Consider the following 21159-nt stretch of genomic DNA (forward strand, 5'->3'; position numbering starts at 1 on the left):
GCCTTCATGGTCGAATTGCTGCAAATAAACCACTACTAAAGGACACCAATAATAAGAAGAGACTTGCTTGGGCCAAGAAACACACGCAATGGACATTAGACCAGTGGAAATTTGTCCTGTGGTCTGATTAGTCCAAATTTGAGTTTTTTGTTCCAACCGCCGTGTCTTTGAGACTCCCAGTAGGTGTACGGATGATCTCCGCATGTGTGGTTCACACCGTGAAGCATGAAGGAGGTTATGGTGTGGGTGTGCTTTGCTGGTGACACTGTCTGTGATTTTTTTAATAATTCAAGACATACTTATTCAGCATGGCTGCCACATCATTCTGCAGAGATATGGCATCCCATCTGGTTTGTGCTTAGTGGGACTATCATTTGCTTTTCAACAGGACAATGACCCAACACACCTCCAGGCTGTCTAAGGGCTATTTGACCAAGAAGGAGAGTGATGGAGTGCTGCATCAGATGGCTTGGTCTCAACAATCACCCGAACTCAACCCAATTGAGATGGTTTGGGTTGAGTTGGACCGCAGTGTGAAGGAAAAGCATCCAACAAGTGCTAAGCATAAGTGGGAACTCATTCAAGACTGTTGGAGTAGCATTCCAGGTGAAGCTGGTTAAGAGAATGCCAAGAGTTGTGCAAAGCTGCCATCAAGGCAAAGGGTGGCTTTCACTTTTTTTTTGCTTACTACATGATTCCATATGTGTTATTTTATAGGTTTGATGGCTTCACTATTATGCTACAATGTAGAAAACAGTAAAAATAAAATAAAAACCTTGAATGAGTAGGCGTGTCCAAACTTTTGACTGGTACTGTATGTATGTTATTTTACTGCTCTAGGGATGTAATTTAATATTGTGTATTGATTTTTAACCCTTCCTTTTTTTCACTCTTTATGCGGTGCACAATGTAGAGAACACCAGAGAGGACAATTATCATTTAATTACCCGAGTGAATTATTCTGTTTGTTTGTGTCAATTAATCCCATATGGGATGGGATGCCAATTGACACGAAAATAAAATGTAATTCATTCATATACACCATAAACATGCTGATGGTTTTGTGTGTGTCTGTCTGTCTTCTCCAGTCTCTCTGCAGGACATCAACATGCGTAAAGCGTTTAAGAGCAGCACCATCCAAGACCAACAGGTGGTTTCACGGACCTCAGTCCCCAACCCTGTGGTAGAGATGTACCATCGCTGTGACAAACCTCCACCGCTCAACATACTCAGTACCTATAGGTCGGTACCTTTTTAGTATACTCATCTTCTAGCCTGACTACCCATCCACACCGATCTTGCCAAACACCACACCCACCAGCATTTCTTCTCCACAATGAGTCTGGATTTGCTTTCCTCCCTGACGTCTTGTAGAATGCAAACACATTCCGACTGTTTGAATTGGTCCCAGAAACCGATGGGTTGGGCCAGAGCCGGCCGAGCCTACCATTATTGGCTTTGATACTCTGATTGGTTAGAGATTATCCAATGGCTGATTCATTTGTTTTGTACACCGCCCCTCATTTTGACTTTAGGCAACTTATCTCCTATTGGTTAGTTAGACCTCTGTCCCCAACCCTGTGGTGATGTACCATCGCTGTGACAAACCTCCACCTATCAACATACTCAGTCTCTATAGGTCAGTACCTCAGTATACTCAGCCCCAATAGTCAGCCTGTAGGTCAGTTAAACCACCACCTCGCTGAAAGCATACAGGTAAGATCATCCTCACCATTGCTGTGAATCCCAGTCTGATGCTGAGAAAGGCACGTCACTGACCCAACACTGTGAATGACTAATGCAAAAGGTGCAATGCACCTGACCCATTTCGATCTCTCTCTTCCTCCCTTCTCTCTCTCTCCATCCCTCTCTCCAGGGATGATAAGAAGGATGCGTTGAAGTTCTATACAGACCCCTCCTACTTCTTCATGCTGTGGAAAGAAAAGATGCTGCAGGCCACGGAGGACAAGAGGAAGGAGAAGAGACGACAGAAGGTGTGTGTGTGTATATGTGTGTGTGCAAGTGTGCAGGTGCGTGTGTGCTCGGTCTCTTCATTCTCTCTGTCACTGCCTCTCTCTCTCTCTTTCGCTCTGTGCCTCTGGTAGTTGTCTCCTTGCTGACAGTGATTGTGTTCAAACATGTCAAGTCAACTTCTGTCACTAGAGTCACTCCAGTGTGTGTGAGGGTGTGCTGAACTTTACGATACTGTATGCTTGGATGGGGAAAGAGAGAATGTCATCCATTACTACTTCACTGCTATGTTCTTTGCATCTCCACATGCTTCTGTTTATCATTCTGTCTTTATCTCACATTCAATTTGCTTTGCTGCGTTATAATCCGGACTGTGTGTGTTGAACTCAACCACACCCTCAGGCCCATTCTACTTCCCATTCCCTGAGAAACACAACCCCTCTTGCTGTCTAAAGACAACTTCAGTTATAACCCCTCTTTCGGACATCTAAAGTGCATTCGGAAAGTATTCAGACCGCTTGACCATTTCCACATTTTGTTATGTTACAGCCTTATTGTAAAATGCATTACAAAAAAAATAATTTCTCATCAATCAGTTTTGAAAAAGTTGGCCATTAATAAGCTGGTCCTAAACATCTCTAAAACTAAGAGCATTGTATTTGGCACAAATCATTCCCTAAGTTCTTGACCTCAGCTGAATCTGGTGATGAATGGTGTTGCTGTTGAACAAGTTTAGGAGACTAAATTACTTGGTGTGACCTTAGATTGTAAACTGTCATGATATATATATATGAGTTCGATTGTTTTTCAATGCCGATACCGGTTATTGGATGACAAAAAAGCCGATATTGATTAATCGGACGATTTTTATATTTATATATTTTTATATTTATTTATATATATTTGTCCATATATATATTTGTAATAATGACAATTACAACAATACTCAATGAACAATAAAATATCAATAAAATCAATTTAGTCTCAAATAAATAATGAGACGTGTTCAATTTGGTTTAAATAATGCAATAACAAAGTGTTGGAGTCTTCAATATTCCCAGGTAAGAAGTTTTAGGTAGTAGTTATTATAGGACTATTTCTCTCTATACCATTTGTATTTCACATACCTTTGACTATTGGATGTTCTAATAGGTACTTTAGTATTGCCAGCTTAATCTCGGGAGTTGATAGGCTTGAAGTCATTGCGAAGAGCTGCTGGCAAACGCAGGAAAGTGCTTTTAGAATGAATGCTTACGAGCCTGCTGCTGCCTACCACCGCTCAGTCAGACTGCTCTATCAAATCATAGACTTAATTATAATATAATAACACACAGAAATACAAGCCTTAGAGGTCATTTAATATGGTCAAATCCGTAAACTTATAATTTTGAAAACAAAATGTTTATTCTTTCAGTGAAATATGTAATCGCTCCGTATTTTATCTAACGGGTGGCATCCATAAGTCTAAATATTGCTGTTACATAGCACAACCTTCAATGTTACATCATAATTATGTAAAATTCTGGCAAATTGGTACGCAACGAGCCAGGCGGCCCAAACTGTTGCATATACCCTGACTCTGCGTGCAATGAACGCAAGAGAAGTGACACAAGGTGTCCAAAAATGCCGATTATCGATTGTTATGAAAACTTGAATCCGGCACTAATTAATCGGCCATTCCGATTAATCGGTCGACCTCTAATAAATGTATGTACAGTATATCACAAAAGTGAGTACACCCTTCACATTTTTGTAAATATTTGAGTATATTTTTTCATGTGACAACACTCAAGTAGTAGTAGTGAGTGTACAGCTTGTATAACAGTGTAAATTTGCTGTCCCCTCAAAATAACTCAACACACAGCCATTAATGTCTAAACCGCTGGCAACAAAAGTGAGGACACCCCTAAGTGAAAATGTCCAAATTGGGCCCAAAGTGTCAATTTTGTGTGCCACCATCATTTTCCAGCACTGCCTTAACCCTCTTGGGCATGGAGTTCACCAGAGCTTCACAGGTTGCCACTGGAGTCCTCTTCCACTACTCCATGACGACATCACGGAGCTGGTGGATGTTAGAGACCTTGCACTCCTCCACCTTCCATTTGAGGATGCCCCACAGATGCTCAATAGGGTTTAGGTCTGGAGACATGCTTGGCCAGTCCATCACCTTTACCCTCAGCTTCGTCTTGGACGACCACTATGCTATGAGACTCGAAATTGAGCTCAAGTGCATCCTTTTTCCACTGATCATCCTTGAGAAGTTTCTACAACGTGATTTGAGTCCACCTGTGGTAAATTCAATTGATTGGACATGATTTTGAAAGGCAAGCGCCTGTCTATATAAGGTTCCACAGTTGACAGTACATGTCAGAGCTTAAACCAAGTTGTGAGGTTGAATGAATTGTTCGTAGAGCTCTGAGACAGGGGAAGGTACCCCAAAAATTATCCAGCATTTAAGGTCCTCAAGAACACATTGGCCTCCATTATTCTTAAATGGAAGAAGTTTGGATCCACCAAGACTATTCCTAAGAGCTGGCTGGAGGTGCCCAAGAACCCGATGGTCAATCTGACACAGCTCCAGAGTTCCTCTGTAGAGATGGGAAAAGCTTCCAGAAGGACAACCATCTCTGCAGCACTCCACAATCAGGCCGTTATGGTAGAATGGCCAGACAGAAGCCACTCCTCAGTAAAAGGCACATGACAGCACGCTTGGAGTTTTACCAAAAGGCAACATGAGAAACAAGTTTCTTTGGTCTAATGAAACCAAGATTGAACTTGTTGGCCTGAATGCCATGCGGCACATCTGGAGGAAACCAGGCACCATCCCTACAGTGAAGCATGGTGGTGGCAGCATCATGCTGTGGGGATGTTTTTCAGCGGTAGGGACTGGGAGACTAGTCAGGATTGAGGGAAAGATGAATGGAGCAGAGTAATGCAAGATCCTTGATGAAAATCTGCCCCAGAGTGCTCAGGACCCCTTACTGGGGGTGAAGGTTCACCTTCCAAAGGGACAACAACCCTAAGCACACAGCCAAGACAACGTAGGAGTTGCTTCGGGATAAGTCTCTGAATGTCTTTAAGTGGCCCAGCCAGAGCCCTGACTTGAACCCGATCAAACATCTCTGGGGAGACCTGAAAATAACTGTGCAAAGACGCTCCCCATCCAACCTGACAGAGCTTAAGAAGATCTGCAGAGAAGAGTGGGAGAAGCTCCCCAAATACAGGTGTGCCAAGCTTGTAGCGTCATACCCAAGAGACTCTAGGCTGTAGTCGCTGCCAAAGTACTGGGTGAAGGGTCTGAATACTTATGTAAATGTGATATTTCAGTTTTGTATTTTTAATAAATGTGCTAAAATGTCAACCTATTTTTGTGATGTCTTTATGAGGTATTGAATGTCGATTGATGAGGGGAAAAATCAATTTAATACATTTTAGAATAAGACTGTAACATAACAAAATGTGGGAAAAGTCAAGTGGTCTGAACAATTTCCAAATGCACTGTATATCCCGCCTTTCTGTCCCCCTCCTGTCTTCTGTCACATCTTCTCCCTCACTCTGCTTCAACTCCCCCGTGCCACTATCGCCCCTGTAAACCTCCAGACTTTCACCAGTAGACTCTCCTCTTCTCCCCTTTTTTCCCCTACTCTGTCTCTCCCATTTTGTATAACCATAGTATATCTAATGTGTTAGAGCTCTCTATCTCCACGTCTCCCCATCCAGACCAGCTGTCCGACCCACTCTGACCAGGGTAGACCCCACAGCAGACAGGCTCCACCTCGCAGCCCACTACCCAGCTCTGTAAGACCGCCACATCCACAACTATGTTCCCTTGTCCCCAATCCTTGTTTCCCCCAGGGTCCTCTGGGTTTCCCCCTGTCCACTGCTATGTCTCACTGTCCCTTGTCCCTTGTGTGTTCAATGTCTTCTACATCCCTGTTCCCTATGTACCCTGTCCATGTCTCCACCCTGCTCTGTAAGACGCCACCTCTACGTTCCGGTCTCCTCCCAGCTCCCAGACCCCTCCGTCTGCGTGTCCCCCCTCCCGTCTCTGTCCCTCCACCAAGCTGGTCCCTTATACCCATCCGTCTATGTTTGGGAATGTTCTATGTTGTGTTGATTATGTTTTATATTGCTTAACATTGCTTAAAAGTTTGGCTTATAGTGGGACTGGGTGAATTCTGCTGGTCGACGGTGTGTGAAAATGGTGGAATGGATCTTGCTCTCTCTGTTTGTCCCTGTGTGAAAAGAATACTATCCATAATAAATGCAGCACTTTGTATTTGTTTGTTTGTCTCTCCTTCCTCCACTCCCCTCCGTCACTCTATCAGGAGCAGCACAAACAGGTAGAGGACCCGGGAAGGGAGGTGAAGAAGGTTCGTAAAGCCCGTAATCGCAGACAGGAGTGGAATATGATGGCTTATGACAAGGAGTTCCGCCCCGATACCAGACTAACCCCCTCACCCTATCACGGAATGTCCTCCGAGGGGTCGATATCACCCGATAACAGGTGAGCCCAGAATCAAATAATTGGTGTTTTTCCACATTTTGTTACGTTATAGCCTTATTGTAAAATGGATAGCATAATGTGTTTTTCTTGTCCATCTACAGACAATACCCCATTATGAAAAATCAAGCCCAGGTTTTTGGAAATGTTTGCACATTTATATATAACAAAACATTTAATTTATATATATATATATATATATATATATATAAAATTCGCTGTATCACAATTCCAGTGGGTTAGAAGTTTACATACACTAAGTTGACTGTGCCTTTAAACAGCTTGGAAAATTCCAGAAAATGCTGTCATGGCTTAAGAAGCTTATGAAAGGCTACTTGACATCATTTGAGTCAATTGGAGGTGTACCTGTGGATGTATTTCAAGGCCTACCTTCAAACTCAGTGCCTATTTGTTTGACATCATGGGGAAATCAAAAGAAATCCATCAATACCTCAGAAAAAAATGTAGACTTCCACAACTCTGGTTCATCCTTGGGAGCAATTTTCAAATGCCTGAAGGTGCCATGTTAATTTGTACAAACAATAGTACAGGAAGGAGACGCGTTCTGTCTCGTAGAGATGAACGTACTTTGGTGAGAGAAGTGCAAATCAATTCCAGAACAACAGCTTGTGAAGATGCTGGAGGAAACGGGTACAAAAATATTTCTGTCCACAGTAAAAACGAGTCCTATATCGACGTAACCTGAAAGGCCGCTCAGCAAGGAAGAAGCCACGCCCCAAAACTGCCATAGAAAAGCCAGACTACGGTTTGCAACTGCACATGGGGACAAAGATCGTACCTTTTTGAGAAATGTCCTCTGGTCTGATGAAACAAAAATAGAACTGTTTGGCCATAATGACCATCATTATGTTTGGAGGGAAAAGGGGGAGTCTTGCAAGCTGAAGAACACCATCTCAACCCTGAAGCACATGGCAGCATCATGTTGTGGGGGTGCTTTGCTGCAGGAGGGACAGGTGCACTTCACAAAATATACGGCATCATGAGGATGGAAAATTGTGTGGATATATTGAAGCAACATCTCAAGACATCAGTCAGAAAGTTAACCTCTTGATACTCCCCACCCCGGATCCGGGATCGTGAATAAAGCCTCAGGCTCATTAGCATAATGCAACGTTAACGATTTCTGAAAATCGCAAATAAAATGAAAATAATGCGCCTGCTCTAAAGCTTAGCCTTTTCTTAACAACACTGTCATCTCAGATTTTCAAAATATGCTTTTGAACCATAGCAAATCACTAATTTGTGTAAGAGTATGCTAATAAGCTAGCTTAGCATTTTGAGTACGCAACATTTTCACAAAAACCAGATAACCAAATAAATAAAATCTTTGAAGAGCTTCGGATGTTTTCAATGAGGAGACTCTCAGTTACATAGCAAATGTTCAGTTCAGTTCAGAAATCGCTCCGTTTTGTACATCACATTTGGCTACCGAAACGAAACGAAAATTCAGTCACCAAAACTTCAAACTTTTTCCGTATTAACTCCATAATATCGACCGAAACATGGCAAACGTTGTTTAGAATCAATCCTCAAGGTGTTTTTTCACATATCTCTTCATTGATATGCAGTTCGTGGAAGCCTGCTTTCCCCTCAGAATCGCATGGAAAAATACCAGCAGCTGAAAAAGACGCACCAATTTCGACGGAGGACACCGGGCGGACACCTGGAAAATGTCGTCTCTTATGGTCAATCTTCCAATGATATGCCTACAAATACGTCACAATGCTGCATACACCTTGGGGAAACGACAGAAAGGGCAAGCTCATTCCTCTCGCATTCACAGCCATATAAGGAGACAATGGAAAACGGAGCCTCAAAAATCCTGCTGGTTTCCTGGCTGCCGTTTCATCTTGGTTTTGCCTGTAGCTCCCGTTCTAGGGCACCCACAGAGAATATCTTTGCAGTTCTGGAAAATTCAGAGTGTTTTCTTTCCAAAGCTATCAATTATATGCATGGTCGAGCATCTTTTTGTGACAAAATATCTTGTTTAAAATGGGAACGTTTTTCATCCAAAAATGAAATTGCGCCCCTAGAGTTTCAAGAGGTTAAAGCTTGGTCGCAAATGGGTCTTCCAAATGGACAATGGCCCCAACCATACTTCCAAAGTCATGGCAAAATGGCTTCAGGACAACAAAGTCAAGGTATTGGAGTGGCCATCACAAAGCCCTGACCTCAATCCCATAGAAAATTTGTGGGCAGAACTGAAATGGCGTGTGCGAGCAAGGAGGCCGACAAACCTGACTCGGTTACACCAGCTCTGTCAGGAGGAATGGGCCAAAATTCACCCAACTTATTGTGGGAAGCTTGTGGAAGGCTACCCAAAAAGTTTGACCCAAGCTAAACATTTTAAAGGCAATGCTACCAAACTTCTGACCCACTGGGAATATGATGAAAGAAATAAAAGCTTAAATAAATAATTCTCTATTATTATTCTGACATTTCACATTCTTAAAATTAAGTGGTGATTCTAACTGACCTAAAACAGGGAATTCTTACTAGGATTAAATGTCGGGAATTGTGATATACTGAGTTTAACTTCTTGACGCTACCCATCCCTTTAGCGGGATAATTGTCATCAACAACCGCTGAATTGCATAGCGCCACATTCAAATATTATTACAAAAAAATATTTATATTCATGAAATCACAAGTGCAATAAAGCAAAACACAGCTTAGCCTTTTGTTAATAAATGACCTGTCGTGTCAGATTTTGAAAATATGCTTTACAGCGAAAGCAATCCAAGCGTTTGTGTAAGTTTATCAATCGCGCGACAAAACATTATGTGCACCTAGCATCAAGTAGCTTGGTCACGAAACTCAGAAAAGCAATCAAATTAATTGTCAATTATATACATATTCTAGCATCTGGTCCTGAGAAATAGGCCGTTTACTTTGGGAACGGTATTTTTCCAAACATAAAAATAGTGCCCCCTAGCTTCAAGAGGTTTTAAATGTATTTGGCTGAGGTGTATGTAAACTTTTGATTTCAACTGTATAGTACCATTCAAAAGTTTGGACACACCTTCTCATTCAACGGTTTTCTTTATTTTTACTATTTTCTACATTGTAGAATAGTGGTGAAAACATCAACTATTATATAACACACATGGAATCATGTAACCAAAAAAGTGAGATTCTTCAAATAGCCACCCTTTGCCTTGATGACAGCTTTGCATACTCTTGGCATTCTCTCAACCAGCCTCATAAGGAATGCTTGTCCAACAGTCTTTAAGGAGTTCCTAATTATGCTGAGCACTTGTTGGCTGCTTTTCCTTCACTCTACGGTCCAACTCATCCCAAACCAGCTCAATTGGTTTGAAGGTGGGTGATTGTGGAGGCCAGGTCATCTTATGCAGCACTCCATCACTCTACTTCTTAGCCAAATTGCCCTTACACAGCCTGGAGGTGTGTTGGGTCATTGTCCTGTTGAAAAACAAATGATAGTCCCGCCAAGCGCAAACCAGATGGGATGGCATATTGCTGCAGAATAATGTGGTAACCATGCTGGTTCAGTGTGCCTTGAATTCTAAATAAATGACTGACAATGTCACCATCAAAGCACCCCCACACCATTACACCTCCTCCTCCATGCTTCACGGTAGTAACCGCACATGCGGAGATCATCCAGTCACTCACAAAGACATGGCAATTGGAACCAAAACTCTCAAATTTGGTCTCATCAGACCGAAAGACAGATTGCCGTTGGTCTAATGTCCATTGCTTGTGCTTCTTGGCCCAAGAAAGTCTCTTCTTCTTATTGGTTTCCTTTAGTCGTGGTTTCTTTGCAGCAATTCTACCATGAAGGCCTGATTTATGCAGTCTTTTCTGAACAGGTGATGTTGAGATGTGTCCGTTACTTGAACTCTGCAGCCCAAACAAATGCTTCAATTTCTGAGGCTAGTAACTCTAATGAACTTATCCTCTGCAGCAGAGGTAACTCTGGGTCTTCCTTTCCTGTGGCGGTCCTCATGAGAGCAAGTTTCATCATAGTGCTTGATGGTTTTTGCGACTGCACTTGAAAAACGTTCAAAATTACTTGAGTTTTTCCAAGTTTCTCTTTTGCTTTTTTGAGCTGTTCTTGCCATAATATGGACTTGGTCTTTTAGCAAATAGGGCTATCTTCTTTATACCAACCCTAATCGTCCAAACTTTTGACTGGTGCTGTATATACTGTGGGCTTCAAAATAACTGGTACCCCTGACTGGCAATGCACAAACAATACTTTAAATAATATAAACAATATAATTATAGAGAGAAACTCAAAATACCAACGTGAGAAATAATGTATTTTATTAATGTTTCAGTGGAACTAACCAAAATCATACAATTATATAATACAAATGCATGTTTTCATAATTATTGGCACTCATTATTTAGTACTTAGTGCAACCACCTCTGGCAAGGATAACAGCAAGCTTTTCCTGTCATGTTTGACAAGGTTAAGGAACACATTTGGAGGGATTTTTGACCATTCCTCTATGCAGATCCTTTCAAGATTTTTCATATTCTCCGGTTTGCGCTTATCAACTGCCCTCTTCAACTCAGCCTACAGGTTTTCTATTTGATTGAGTTCCGATGACTGAGATGGCCATGGCAGAACATTGATTTTGTTGTCACTGAACCCGTGTATGGATTTTGAGTTATGTTTTGGGTCATTGTCTTGTTGGAAAGTCCACCTACTGTCAAGTCCCCGCCTTCTGGGAGAGGCAACCAGATTGTCAGCCAAAATGGCCTGATAGTTGTTGTCTGATAATTCTTATGCCATTAATCTTAACCAGTGACCCTGGAACTCTGCAATTAAAACAGCCCCAAATCATCACTGACCCACCACCATATTTCACCGTGAGTATGCGGTGCCTCTCCTTGTATGCATCTCTGTTTCGATGCCAAACATGACAATGCTGTATCTGACCAAAACGTTCAATTTTGGTCTCATCTGACCAGAGCGCCTTCTTCCAGTCATAATTTAAATGACATTTGGCAAACTCCAAGCGCTTGTTTCTGTGTCTGGAGGTCAGAAAGGGCTTTCTTCTGGCAACCATTCCAAAGAGCCTGTGGTGGCGTCTGATGGTGTTTTTTGAAACCCGGTGAACCCAAGACGCCACCAAGGCCTGCAATTCTTTCAGTGATTCTTGAGGATTTTGTTGCTTTTAACAGTGAAGAGGTGACTCCGTGATGCTGGCCTTTTAGGCAGAGTTCCTCTGTCCAGTGTCTGTGTCCTTCTTAATATTTTATTTTTATTGGACAGTCAACATGGCTTTTTCTTTGCAACTCTGTCTAGAAGGCACACATCCCGGAGTCGCCTCTTCACTGTTGACGTTGAGACTGGTGTTTTGCAGGTCCTATTTAATGAAGCCGCCAGTTGAGGACTGTTTCTCAAAGTAGACACACTAATGTACTTGTCGTCTTGCTCAGTTGTGCACCGGGGCTTCCCACTCCTCTTTCTATTCTGGTTAGAGACAGTTTGGGCTGTTCTGTGCAGGGAGGAGTACACAGTGTTGTACCAGATCTATGCCGATGCTCCAGATACTCAACTAGTCTAAAGAAGGCCAGTTTTATTGCTTCTTTAATCAGAACAACAGTTTTCAGGTGTGCTAACATAAATACAAAAGGGTTTCCTAATGATCAATGAGCCTTTTAAAATGATAAACTTGGATTAGCTGACACAACGTGCCACTGGAACACAGGAGTGATGGTTGCTGATAATGGGACTCTGTACACCTATGTAGCTAGTCCATAAAAAACTGCCGGTTCCAGCTACAATAGTCATTTACAACATTAACAATGTCTACACTGTATTTCTGATCAATTTGATGTTATTTATAAGTACAATTAGCTTTTCTTTCAAAAACAAGGACATTTCTAAGAGGCCCCAAACTGCCTGTATGTCCCTTATTTAGATAAGTATTCAGACCTGACGTTGAGTTCAGGTGCATCCTGTTTCCATTGATCATCCTTGAGACGTTTCTACAACTTGGAGTCCACCAGTGGTAAATTAATTTGATTGGACATTATTTGGAAAGGCACAAACCTGCCTATATTAGGTCCCACAGTTGCAGTGCATGTCAGAGCAAAAACCAAGCCATGAGGTCGAAGGAATTGTCCGAAGAGCTTGGAGACAGGGTTGTGTCGAGACACAGATCTGGGGAGGGATATCAAAAATGTCTGCAGCATTCAAGGTCCTCAAGAACACAGTAGCCTCCATAGGTGGAAACCACCAAGACTCTTGCTAGAGCTCGCTGCCCGGCCAAATTGAGCAATTGGGTGAGAAGGGCCTTGGTCAGGGAGGTGACCAAGAACCCGATGGTCACTGGCAGAGCTCCGGAATTCCTCTGTAGAGATGGGAGAACCTTCCAGAAGGACAGCCATCTCTTCAGCACATCACCAAATCAGGCCTTTATGGTAGAGTGGCCAGACGGAAGCCACTCCTCAGTAAAAGGCATGACAGCCCGCTTAGAGTTTAACAAAAGGCACCTAAACGATTATCAGACCATGAGAAACTAGATTTTCTGGTCTGATGAAACCAACATTGAACTCTTTGGCCTGAATGCCAAGCATCACGTCTGGAGGAAACCTGGCACCATCCCTACAGTGAAGCAAGGTGGAGGCAGCATCATGATGTGGGGATGTTTTTCAGCAGCAGGGACTGGGAGGCTAGTCAGGATTGAGGCAAAGCTGAACGGAGAAAAGTACAGAGAGATTCTTGATGAAAACCTGTTCCACAGCACTCAGGACCTCTGACTGGGGGCGAAGGCTCATCTTCGAACAGGACAACGACCCTAAGCACACAGCCAATACACTGCAGGAGTGGCCAGGGCCCAGAACTGAACCCGGATGAACATCTCTGGAGAGACCTGAAAATAGCTGTGCAGTTACACTCCCCATCCAACCTGATTGAGCTGGAGAGGATCTGCAGAGAAGAATGGGAGAAGCTCCCAAAATACAGTTGTGCCATGCTTGTATCGTCATCCCCAAGAAGACTGAAGTCTGTAATCGCTGCCAAAGGTGCTACAACAAATTACTTAGTAAAGGGTCTGAGTACTTGTGTAAATGTGATATTTCACTTAATTATTTTTCATAAATTAGAAAAAATGTCCGAACCTGTTTTTACTTTGTCATTATGGTGTATTATGGTAGATTTGATGGGGGGGGACAATTTAATACATTTTTGAATAAGACTAGCGTAACAAGATGTGGAAAATGTCATGGGTCTGAATATTTCCGAATGCAATGTACATGTGTCATGAATTGTTCAGTGACTGGCCAGTCTTCAGTGTGCTTAAGCACAGCCTAGCTCTCTTCTGCCCTCTGCTGGGTAAAATTAATGACCCCTCCTCACCCTCCCTCTCCTCTCCTAGGTCTGTGGCATCAGACATGGGCGAGCTCTCCTACCCGTCCAGCCCTAACCACCCCTCCCAGCCCCCCTCCGCCCCCCACCCCATCGACGGTGTCCCCCACCTCACCCAGACACCACAGACCCAGTCCTTAGACAGGGGTGGGTACCCCGACCTAATCTCCCATCTGGTGTAGTCACTGGGGGAAGACATATCGCCTCTCTGGGGCGCCTCTCTGGGGCGCTCCCCCACGCACCCCCTGCCTCCTCTGAGGGGGGAGCACTCAATGGGCCACGGCAGCAGTCTGTCAAGGACTACAGGGCATATGGGTAAGAACACCACATTGAAATGAAATTACCAAACACTAAACTGACTGTGAATGTCGATTCTAGGAATTCTAATTCTCGAAGCCTTTGTAATTCTAGAATAATATATTTGACATTGACATTTGACATAACATTTAATTTGATTTTAGTTTTAAGAGGTTTGTTCGAGCCAACAGATTTGCCCACTGTTGCCAATTCGTGTCTGATTGATTGTGTTATTTTTATCTCTCTCTCTCTTTCTGTCTTTCTCTTCCTCCTTACCTTAGCGGCCAGCCATCAGCCATCCCCGAGTACTTCACCCCCCCTGCCCCTCCCCCTCCCCCACCCCTCATCCCGTCCGCCCAGACTGTCTTCGACTCCACCTCCTCCTCCCCCATTCTCCCCCCCGGGGCCGTGGCGGTCATGTCCCGCCCTTACAGTCCCTCCCCTACTCCCCCCGCCCCCCCTGCCAACTATGTTCCCTCCCCCTCTCACACCCCCTCCGGTGCCCCTCCCGCTGCCCCCCCTCCTCCCCCACCTGGTCTACCCCCCTCCCATATCCTGCCTCTGGCTCACGCCATTGGTGGAGAAGCTCCTGCCACCAGGAAGGGCCAGATGCCGATGATTCCGATAAGCGACGCTCGCAGCGACCTGTTGGCTGCCATACGTAGAGGTGAGAGAGTTTTGGGGGGTGTGGGGGGGTGTGTGTGGGGGTGTGTTTATGAATGTGTTTTTTGTTTGTTTTTTGTTTAAGTTTGTTTTCGTGTGTGTGTGTGTGTGTGTGTGGGTGTGTGTGCTTAGGTGTGCTTCCGATCAGCAATGCTCGCAGTGAACTGCTGGCAGCCATACGCAGAGGTGAGACCGATAGAGGGTATGTGTGTGCGTGTGTGCATGGATACATGTGTATCCACCTGTGAATGAGTGCATTTAGCGTATTTGAAATGGCTAGCTAGTTTTCGGTAGTGTTGCACGATATACTGAAACTTCGGTACTTTGTTGATACTAGAACATGAAAACCGGTTCAGTATTAGATTTTCTGGTACTTTCGGTACTTATGTCAAATGTGTCACATTGTATACTTATTTAGAGGATCAAGTCTGTCTATCAGTGCAGCCGATGTCCTTTATAGTGCCAGAGCAAGGTGCCTGCTCCACTTACTCATTGCTAGCTCTAGCCTGTCCTGAGGAACCACTGCACTCACTGGGAGTCTGGACTGCATCATGTTGGCTCACCACTAATGCTGCACAGAATGTTATCACACTTGAATAATGCATCACGGCATGTAGAAATGTTGAAAATGTTTATTACTGTTCGCAAAACAATGTCTATAAAGGAAATAACACTTTATAATGCAAGAAGATACCGGTAGCTTCCAGCGTTGTAGGCTAACTTTCCTTGCTCGCTCTGTTTGTCATAATATGCTAACCATAATGTAAATTATACTGATTTCAAAGCCGATTGTCACCAAAAACTTGATTCATTCACATCGCCTCCCTCGCATAATTTCTCTCCCTCCAACTGACTTGAGTGCATGTGCCTCTTAAATAACCTCAACACTGGGTCTTAAAGAGACACCGCACACTTATGAAATAAGAAATTGCTTCCTCGATGAAAACGTTGTTGATCAATAAAATAAGTCCCAAAATCAATGGGAAACAGATTTTGTTATCTGCAGCCCCTTGATTTACCCAGTTTATAAATAGAGATTTACCATTCAAATAAATAAATTACCGTTATGTAGTAAGATAGATTGCAGAATTGTAAAATTGGTGCATTAATGTGTACATGCCTGTCTGAAATATTGACATTAAAAAATGTATAATGTAATGATATTGAACTCAAAAGATGACCAACGATTGAACAGAGCAGTAGCTGAGTTTCTGTTTATCTGTATCGAGTATCATGATGGTATTGAGTATCGTGATACTAAACCTGGTATCGGTATCGAAGTCAAAATTCTGGTATCGTGACAACACTAGTTAGCTGTGTGTTTGTATCTTCCCTCCCTTTTGTGATGAGACCTAGAATGAGATCATTCCCCTTAGAAGCATTGCTTTGGTGGACTGTAGGGTTGCAAAATTCCCAGGTTTTACAAAAATTCTGGTTGAAAGATTCACAGAATTGTGAGGGGGGGGGAAACCTGTCAACTTTCAGAAAGTTACAGGAATTTTGCAACAGGTAAGGCTGCTTCTGTGGGCGACACGCTGTCGATGTGTTCAGAGGATCTCTGGTTCAAGCCCAGTGAGGGACAGGGACAGGAGCAATGTTGTTACACACACACACACACACACACACACACACACACACAGATAGATAGATAGATACATATGAAGCTCTCTATCTAACCCCTCACTCCCTCCATCCCTCCCTCAAACCTTCCCTCCTTCCATCTTTCCAGGTATCCAGTTGAGGAAGGTCCAGGAACAGAGAGAGCAGGAAGCGAAGAGAGAGCCAGTTGGAAACGACGTGGCCACCATCCTATCACGTCGCATCGCCGTCGAGTACAGTGAATCAGATTCCGACTCCGGCGGGGAGGACAACGGGGAGTGGTCCGACTGAAATGGCTCAGGGGTCAATAGATTAAAGGGGACAAGTGTTAGGGGTCAAGTGGAGGTGCTTGTGAGGAAAGGGTGTTCAAAACTTTATTCAAAATTATTGAATTAAATTTCTGTTGCCCACCACACACATATAGACTTTAAAGGGATAGACCAACCACCAACCTACCTAACCTACCTAACCTACCTAACTCCCCCACACATTGTTGTGTGCTTAAGTAGTACTGATAAACACACTACATGACTTCTACTCACTATAGCACTACAACACAATCGATGAAGCAATGCTATAGTAGAGGACTAGAATGACACAAATATTAATTTTCACAAAGTCTGCTGCCTCAGTTTGTATGATGGCAATTTGCATATACTCCAGAATGTTATGAAGTGTGATCAGATGATTTGCAATTGATTGCAAAGTCCCTCTTTGCCATGCAAATGAACTGAAACCCCCAAAAACATTTCCACTGCATTTCAGCCCTGCCACAAAAGGACCAGCTGACATCATGTCAGTGACTCTCTCGTTAACACAGGTGTGAGTGTTGATGAGGACAAGGCTGGAGATCACGCTGTCATGCTGATTGAGTTTGAATAACAGACTGGAAGCTTCAAAAGGAGGGTGGTGCTTGGAATCATTGTTCTTCCTCTGTCAACCATGGTTACCTGCAAGGAAACACGTGCCGTCATCATTGCTTTGCACAAAAAGGGCTTCACAGGCAAGAATGTTGCTGCCAGTAAAATTGCACCTAAATAAACCATTTATCGGAACTTCAAGAATGCAGGTCAATTGTTGTGAAGAAGGCTTCAGAGCGCCAAAGAAAGTCCAGCAAGCGCCAGGACCGTCGCCTAAAGTTGATTCAGCTGTGGGATCGGGGCACCACCAGTACAGAGCTTGCTCAGGAATGGCAGCAGGCAGGTGTGAGTCCATCTGCACGCACAGTGAGGCAAGGACTTTTGGAGGATGGCTTGGTGTCAAGAAGGGCAGCAAAGAAGCCACTTCTCTCCTAGAAAAACATCAGGGACAGACTGATATTCTGCAAAGGGTACAGGGATTGGACTGCTGAGGACTGGGGTAAAGTCATTTTCTCTGATGAATCCCCTTTCCGATTGGCATCCGGGTAAAAAAAGCTTGTCCGGAGAAGACAAGATGAGCGCTATCATCAGTCCTGTGTCATGCCAACAGTAAAGCATCCTGAGACCATTCATGTGTGAGATTGCTTCTCAGCCAAGGGAGTGGGCTCACTCTCAATTTTGCCTAAGAACACAGCCATGAATAAAGAATGGTATCAACACATCCTCCGAGAGCAACTTCTCCCAACCATCCAGGAACAGTTTGGTGACGAACAATGCCTTTTCCAGCATGATGGAGCACCTTGCCATAAGGCAAAAGTGAAAACTAAGTGGCTCGGGGAACAAAACATTGATATTTTGGGTCCATGGCCAGGAAAATCCCCAGACCTTAATCCCCTTGAGAACTTGTGGTCAATCCTCAAGAGGCGGGTGGACAAACAAAAACCCACAAATTCTGACAAACTCCAAGCATTGATTATGCATGAATCGGCTGCCATCATTCAGGATGTGGCCGGGAAGTTAATTGACAGCATGCCAGGATGGATTGCAGAGGTCTTGAGAAAGGAGGGTCAACACTGCAAATATTGACTCTTTGCATCAACTTCATGTAATTGTCAATAAAAAGCCTTTGACACTTGTTACTATTGAATACTGAAGTATAATTACATCTGACAAAAATGTAAAGACACTGAAGCAGTAAACTTTGTGATAATTAATATTTGTGTAATTCTCAAAACTTTTGGCCATAACTGTACAGTACAACACTACAAAAAGCTAGAACTCAACTTCCCTTTGCTTAAGTCAACTAAATGAAATGGTCCGAAATGGAGGGAAGGGATTAATTGTAAATACATAGAGGAGCACAAGTGAGATAAAAGGTGGGTGACACATTCATGTTTTATTTAGTTATTCATTCAGTTATTTATTTTATATGGCACATAAATATGCAAATATGTTCCCACAGCAACTAACACTAAGCATCAGAAAGTTCAGATAGTTGCCCTTGATAACGCTAATTCTAGAAGACAGTACGCTAATTCTAGAAGACAATACCATAGTGTGTGAAACTGCATAGGATCCCTCTTAAAAACTCAACACCACCCCCCTCTTCTCCACTTGTAAACAACAACAAACTCATAAAATAAAACCCAGCTCATAAAATAAAATACCAGTGTGCAGTGCTTTTAAATATGGCTTTACACTTTAACACAAGTTTTAAAATGAATGGTCTAAGATAATAATAACACTATATAGGTTTGTATCAGCAACAATTACTCTGTATTGGAGTGAACGGACATACTAGTTCAGTATGATGCAGTGAGTTGACGTATTTTCAAGAGCACATTTTTTCAGGGCATGTGGAATTGTGGGTAATGAATTGTGTGTAATAATCAGTCTCAATATTAGACAAGGTTCATTATATCTATACTCAAGTCTCCGCTTTGTGTTTGCTGTATGAAGTAGCATTGTACAGCTGCCTAGCTAACTCATCTAACGTTACTCACGTCGGCTCAACAACGTTTAAGCAACCATTCAAACCACTAGACTTTGCAGACTTTATTTGTCTGTTAATTCTGTATTTGCTCAGTGGTTCTAGTGCAGGGGTATCAAACTCCTGGCCCACGAGACAAATGTGCCCCCCGAAATGATTTAATGTGGCCCCTAGGGCAAAATGAGTTTGTAACCAAAGGGATGATCCCTGATCATAAGGCTTTTAATAAGTACAGGTTTTAAAATGAAGAAAGAAAGACATTGAGAAAAGACACGCATTGAAAATACTTTATTTTGTGTTGTTTCAACGTGACACAGGATAAGAAGCTAATTAAAAGGGACATTGCACCTTTAAAATATATCCCAACTGAACATAAATACAGTATGAGTAAGTTGAATCATAAACACTGATCTATTGTCAGTTTTGTGGTTTACCCCTAATGGTAAGGGTTGGGGAGGCTATGCTGATCCTAGATCTTTAACTATCGACAACTTCTATCCTCAATATACAGTACATAAGAACAGCTGGAATGTGATAACAAAACAAATAGCAGCAAACATTGTAGTTTCATGACAACAAAGTTATAATTTGCATTCTAAACTAGAATGTCTTGGAACTATTAGTACCAACATGGTAAATATACAACTTCTAAGGCTCAGCCTCAAATTATACCATATTCTCCATGGAGTGCACTACTTTTGATGAAATACTACTTTGTACTAAAAGTATTGCACTAGCATATATGGAGAATAGGGTGTCATTAGTAGCCGAAGTCAATTTAACTCAGTGTCTCTCAAGCTGTATATAACTAACATTCTGTGTTTTAAACAAAATTGTATAGAATTTTGGTAAGAAACTGCTTGTAAAGAATTTGGGTATCTAGATGGAGAGAATTTCTGTATTACACAAAACAAACTGTAGGCAAAGTATGCATGTATTAATAGCTAATAATAAATGTGAAGAAAATTCTGACTGTGTAGCCTACTTATTGAGAAATTTGAGGAGGGATTTGGTGGGGGAAGAAGTCTTCCTGTATTCTGACAAAGAAGAAATTAATAAATATATATATGAATGTATGTATACATACACAGTGTAAGTCAGTAGTTTACATACACTTATGTTGGAGTCATTAAAATTAGTTTAAAATTTGTTTAACAAACTAGTTTTGGCAAGTCGGTTAGGATATCTACTTTGTGCATGACACAAGGAATTTTTTCCAACAATTGTTTACAGACATATTATTTCACTTAAAATTCACTGTATCACAATTCCAATGAGTCAGAAGTTTACATACACTAAGTTGAATGTGCCTTTAAATGGCTTTAGAAGCTTCTGATAGGCGAATTGACATCATTTGAGTCAATTGGAGGTGAACCTGTGGATTGATTTCAAGGCCTACCTTCAAACTCGGTGCCTCTTTGACATCATGGGAAAATCAGAAGAAATCAGCCAAGACCTCAGAATTGTAGACCTCCACAAGTCTGGTTCATCCTTGGGAACAATTTTGAAATGCCTGAAGGTACCACGTTGATCTGTACAAACAATAGTACGCAAGTATGAACACCATGGGACCACGCAGCCGTCATATCGCTCAGGAAGGAGACGTTTTCCGTCTCCTAGAGATGAACGTCCATTGGTGTGAAAAGTGCAAATCAATCCCAGAACAACAGCAAATACCAACTGTAGTCGGAAGTTTACATACACCTTAGCCAAGCCAAATACATTTAAACTCAGTTTTTCCACAATTCCTGACATTTAATCCTTGTAAAAATTCCCTGTTTTAGGTCAGTTAGGATCACCACTTTATTTTAAGAATGTGAAATGTCAGAATTATAGTAGAGAGTGATTTATTTAAGCTTTTATTTATTTCATCACATTCCCAGTGGGTCAGAAGTTTACATACACT

At 42.5% G+C, this 21159-nt stretch overlaps 1 protein-coding gene across 1 annotated transcript in view; it reads left to right on the top strand.

The window, feature by feature from the left end:
• The window catches only part of zgc:109889 (uncharacterized protein LOC553542 homolog), a 59872-nt gene extending 42885 nt beyond the window's left edge, over nt 1-16987 (top strand). Inside the window, 8 exon segments of the mRNA XM_064940112.1 lie at nt 1089-1242; nt 1877-1994; nt 5692-5769; nt 6300-6478; nt 13855-14002; nt 14005-14159; nt 14423-14808; nt 16534-16987. Of these exon segments, the coding sequence (XP_064796184.1) occupies nt 1089-1242; nt 1877-1994; nt 5692-5769; nt 6300-6478; nt 13855-14002; nt 14005-14159; nt 14423-14808; nt 16534-16694 (1379 nt within the window). The 3' untranslated portion in view covers nt 16695-16987.
• Nucleotides 16988-21159: the final 4172 nt, after the last annotated feature.

Source organism: Oncorhynchus masou, chromosome 27 (genome assembly GCF_036934945.1).
Source record: "Oncorhynchus masou masou isolate Uvic2021 chromosome 27, UVic_Omas_1.1, whole genome shotgun sequence".
In the NCBI taxonomy this organism is placed as follows: domain Eukaryota; kingdom Metazoa; phylum Chordata; class Actinopteri; order Salmoniformes; family Salmonidae; genus Oncorhynchus; species Oncorhynchus masou.